At 47.9% G+C, this 4,122-nt stretch overlaps 1 protein-coding gene across 1 annotated transcript; it reads left to right on the top strand.

Moving 5' to 3' along the window:
* Positions 1 to 827: 827 nt before the first annotated feature.
* Positions 828 to 3,283, top strand: ppp1r3g (protein phosphatase 1 regulatory subunit 3G). The gene has a single exon (XM_068049941.1). The coding sequence runs from the start codon at positions 1,054 to 1,056 to the stop codon at positions 2,161 to 2,163; it is 1,110 nt and encodes a 369-aa protein (XP_067906042.1). The 5' UTR covers positions 828 to 1,053; the 3' UTR covers positions 2,164 to 3,283.
* Positions 3,284 to 4,122: the final 839 nt, after the last annotated feature.

Raw genomic sequence — 4,122 nt, 5'->3', positions numbered from 1 at the left:
TTCCTTCTTATCTCTATCCTCCCATTATTCGTCAACCTATTGTGTATTCTGTTAACTTATTGCCCTGAGTGTGCTTGTATTGCCCTCAGTGTGAGCTTATTGCCCTGAGTGTGCTTGTATTGCCCTCAGTGTGAGCTTATTGCCCAGAAGGTGCCCCTATTGCCCTCAGTGGGAGATTCTTACCCTGAGGGTGCTCTACTACTGGGGAGTGATTGCCCTCATTGCTGAACTGTTGCCCTGAGGGTGCCCCCTACTGTCCTCATTAGTGTGTTATTACCCTAAACATGCCCCTATTGCCCTTAGTGGGGGATTATTTTCCTGAGGGTGCCCTATTGCTCTCAATGGGGGTTTGTTGGCCTGAGATGCCTTTATTGCTCACAGTGAGCTGTTATTGTCTTGAAGGTGCACCTATTGCCCTCAGTGGAGGCTTCTTACCATGAGGGTGCCCCTGCTATTCTCAGTGGGTGGTTACGACCCTCAATTGGGGCTATTGCCCTGGGATGTCCCTATTTCCCTCAGTGGGGGGTTATTGCCCTAAAGGTGCCCCTGTTGCCCAGTAGGGGTTATTGCCCTAGATGCCCCAATTGCCCTCAGTGGGGGTTTATTGCATTGGAAGTCCCTATTGCCTCAGTGGGGGCCTATTGCCCTGATGCCCCTATTGCCCTCAGTGGGTGTTATTGCCCCTTTTTGTCCCATTACCCAGTGGGGGTAAATTGCCATGGATGCCCCTATTGCCCTCTTTGGGCGGTTATTGCCCCCTCCTGCTCCCTGCTCCCCCCTAGCGGCAGTGACTCAAAGCCTCCTGTTTATTTGTTGTGATCACGTCGCTCTGACGCCCGTTGCTCCGCTCTGGGCTCGGCTCCCAGCTGAATATACGTGACCCCGCAAGTTTTCAGCAGACTTTTTGGTACGGGCTCCGGATCTGCTGGCGGCGCTTCTCTTGGTTGTCGTGCTGTTGTTATTCTTACTGTTATTTTTAATAGGTGTAGCTTGAGTTTGTGCAGGGAAGGAGAAGGGGGTGGGTTGGAGAGGAGGGACCAGGAGCGGTATGTCATGGAGGAGCCCGAACCCGCTATCTCCCAGGCGGTGCACCGGGACCCGCAGAAAGATCTGAAGGTCGCGCCGCCTTCTTGTTCCAGCCACACTCTGCAACTTTCCCTGGGCAACACCAGCAACTATAATACCACCAGCAACAAGACCAGCAGCTGCTGTAACAAGATCAGCAGCTGCAATACCAGCAACTGTAACACCAACTGCAGCTGCAACAAGACCAGCAGCAACTGCAACACCAGGTGCAACTGTAACACCAGCAGCAACTGCAACACCAGGTGCAACTGTAACACCAGCAGCAACTGCAACACCAGGTGCAACTGTAACACCTGCTGCAGCTGCAACACCAGCAGCAGCTCCCAGGCTGGGAAAGTTTGCGAGCTGTCAGGGCAGCCCGATGCCACCAGCCCGGAAAAGGAGGTGCTGATCAGTGCCGTCAGCCGGCAGAGCAATGAGTTGAGGCTGAACCGCCGCCGCACCAAGTCCCTGCCCTGCCTGCACGACCCCTCCGACTTCTTCAACGACTTCAATGGAGGGCTGCGCAAGAAGGTGAAGTTCGCCGACTCGCTGGGGCTCAGCCTGGCCAGCGTCAAGCACTTCCGAGCCACCGACGAGCCTTACATCCCATCCAAGGTCTTCCTGCGGCTCCAGAGCTTCCCGGCCATCGTCGACGACCTGAACGAGAAGTTCAAAGCACTGGGCATCCACTGTCTGAGACCCGCCTTCTCCATGCCCTGCGAGTCCAGCGACTTCATGCAGAGGGCTGAGAGGAACCGAGTCTGCCTGGAGAATGTCACCGTCAGCCACTTCGACGTGCACGGGCTGATCAGGGTCTTGAACATCTCCTATGTCAAGGAGGTGACGGTCCGATACACCTTCAACAACTGGCTCTCCTGCATGGAAACGACTGCCAAGTATGTGGAAGGGTCGAGCCAGTCGGGCACTGACCAGTTCTCCTTCGTCCTGTCCATCCCTCCTTTCTTGGACCAAGGCTCCTTTGTCCACTTCGCCATCTGCTACAGGGCAGACAACGAGGAGTACTGGGACAATAACTTCGATAAAAATTACTCCCTGCAGTGTGAATCCACGTCAGATGAACACACCAACACTTAGGATCTTTAACATACATTTGCAAATGCCGTCTGTTAAAGAGGTCCATCTCTCCTTAAGTTCCATTACACAAGCCGCGGGTTTTAAAAAAAAAGTAGGCGTCAGACTTACCCAACGAAGTGTATTATTATATGTTCCAGTCTTAGGATAAAGTTTGAGGTATGCTATTGACAGTACAGTTATTGAAGAAAATTAAAGTGGCAATGGCATCAAGTATATCTGACTTACAATCAAAAGATTCTGCTGTGCACCGCACGTGGCAGAACTGACAGTCGAAATGTCAGTGTACAGACCTGTTGATGAGATATCTTTGAACATTTTGTATTGTAAGGACTTTATTTAAACTGCATTCCACTTCTTCCAACCTCCAATTTTCTGGTTTACCTTTGCCTTCCTTTTAAGAGATTTAAGAGACACTTACAGTATTCCTTGACCAGGAGCTACGATACAGAATCTGCTCCTAGGCATCTCCAGTACCATTCTCACCAGCTGCTAGGAGGTGTGGAAAGCGGGCATGTTTCGTATTATGGCCGTATTTACTCATTCCCTCTGACATCAGTGCTGAGATTGCAGGCACAAAAGCACATTCTACTGCTCTGTGGTAAATACAGTTAAGTACAATGTATCACTGCAGTGCCTTACAGTATGTCCAAAAGCAAAAAGACAACTTGGAGAAGTTATGATCTCAACTTAAAAGTTTAATATTTTTATATATCGACAATCACATTTTATGAATTGTCTAAAAATGATCCAAAATGAATTGTACAATGTGTCTTTGATGCTCTGATGTGTGTATGAGGGAGTTTTTAATGATCTGAGGACTGCAGTCCATATAGAGGATTGTAGGAGAACACAATACCCTTGGCTATTAATGAGGATTAAATTAGTTGATCCCTAACAGTATATATACTGGATGTCAATCAACGTGCAGTAAAAAGTGTAACTGTTTAGCAAGAGCGTTCAGGAGGAGCTGGTTTATGTCTGACTGTCAGCACAACCCTAACTGGTGTTTTTAATTCTTAGGCGACCGTAACTGGATCAAAAGCTCGTTTCGCCATAGGAGATGATATGTATTGTTTATGGGATGTACTTTCAGTCAAAATAAAATAGAAAACTCAATTTATTAATGAGTATAAATGCAACACATTACAACATGGCTTTTAAAATACATTATGGAATGGATTAAAAGTGTTATATACAATGAACCATCCTCCTGTTTCTCAGACAAAAAAATGGGAATTTGATCAGTATTTGAAAATGTTTTATATCCCTTGAGCTTGGGGACAGTCAAACACAATTAGAGAGCTCCCCTCTGCCCCAGCCCTGAACTTGCATCTTTCTCGAGTTTCTCTCCTATATCCTCTCATGCCCTTTCTGAGCTCATCTTGTTCATGTGATCCACCTCCTGCTCCTTCAACCCTATTCCCATTATACTGCTGACCACCCAAGTTTTGTTCTGGACTCCCATGTTAGCTGACCCCTTCACTATCTCTAAATTGTCAAACTGCTTGTTTGACAACCAGTGCTGGATAAACAGAAATTTTCGATCCCCGCCACAAATCCTGTTCTTTAGCCACCGATTCCATTCCTCTCCCCTGGCAACTGTCTGAGGCTGATGTCATAGTTGACCCCGAGATGAGCTTCTGACCACATACTTGTGCAATCATTAAGACTGCCTACTTCCATCTCTGTAACATTTCCCAACTCTGCCTTGCCTCAGCTCGTCTGCTGCTGAAACCCTCATCCATGTCTCTGTTACCTCTAGACTTGACAATTTCAGCACACTACTGGACAGCCTCCCATTTTCAACCCTCCATAAACTTGAACTCATCAAAAACTCTGTGCCCATGTCCTAACTTGCACCAAGCCCATTCACCCCTCCTTCTGTGCCTATATGACTCTTAACTCAAGTGGTGAGGTGAGAGTTATTGCCCTTGATATCAAAGCATTACTTGACCAAGT

This window comes from Heterodontus francisci, chromosome 2 (genome assembly GCF_036365525.1).
Source record: "Heterodontus francisci isolate sHetFra1 chromosome 2, sHetFra1.hap1, whole genome shotgun sequence".
Taxonomy (NCBI): Eukaryota; Metazoa; Chordata; class Chondrichthyes; order Heterodontiformes; family Heterodontidae; genus Heterodontus; species Heterodontus francisci.
Note: the sequence above shows the minus strand (reverse complement) of the source record. Positions and strands in the feature narration are given on the sequence as shown.

What these genes read in the sequence shown, in the direction of transcription:
- ppp1r3g (XM_068049941.1), top strand. Translation starts at nt 1,054, where the DNA reads ATGGAGGAGCCCGAACCCGCTATCTCCCAGGCGGTGCACCGGGACCCG.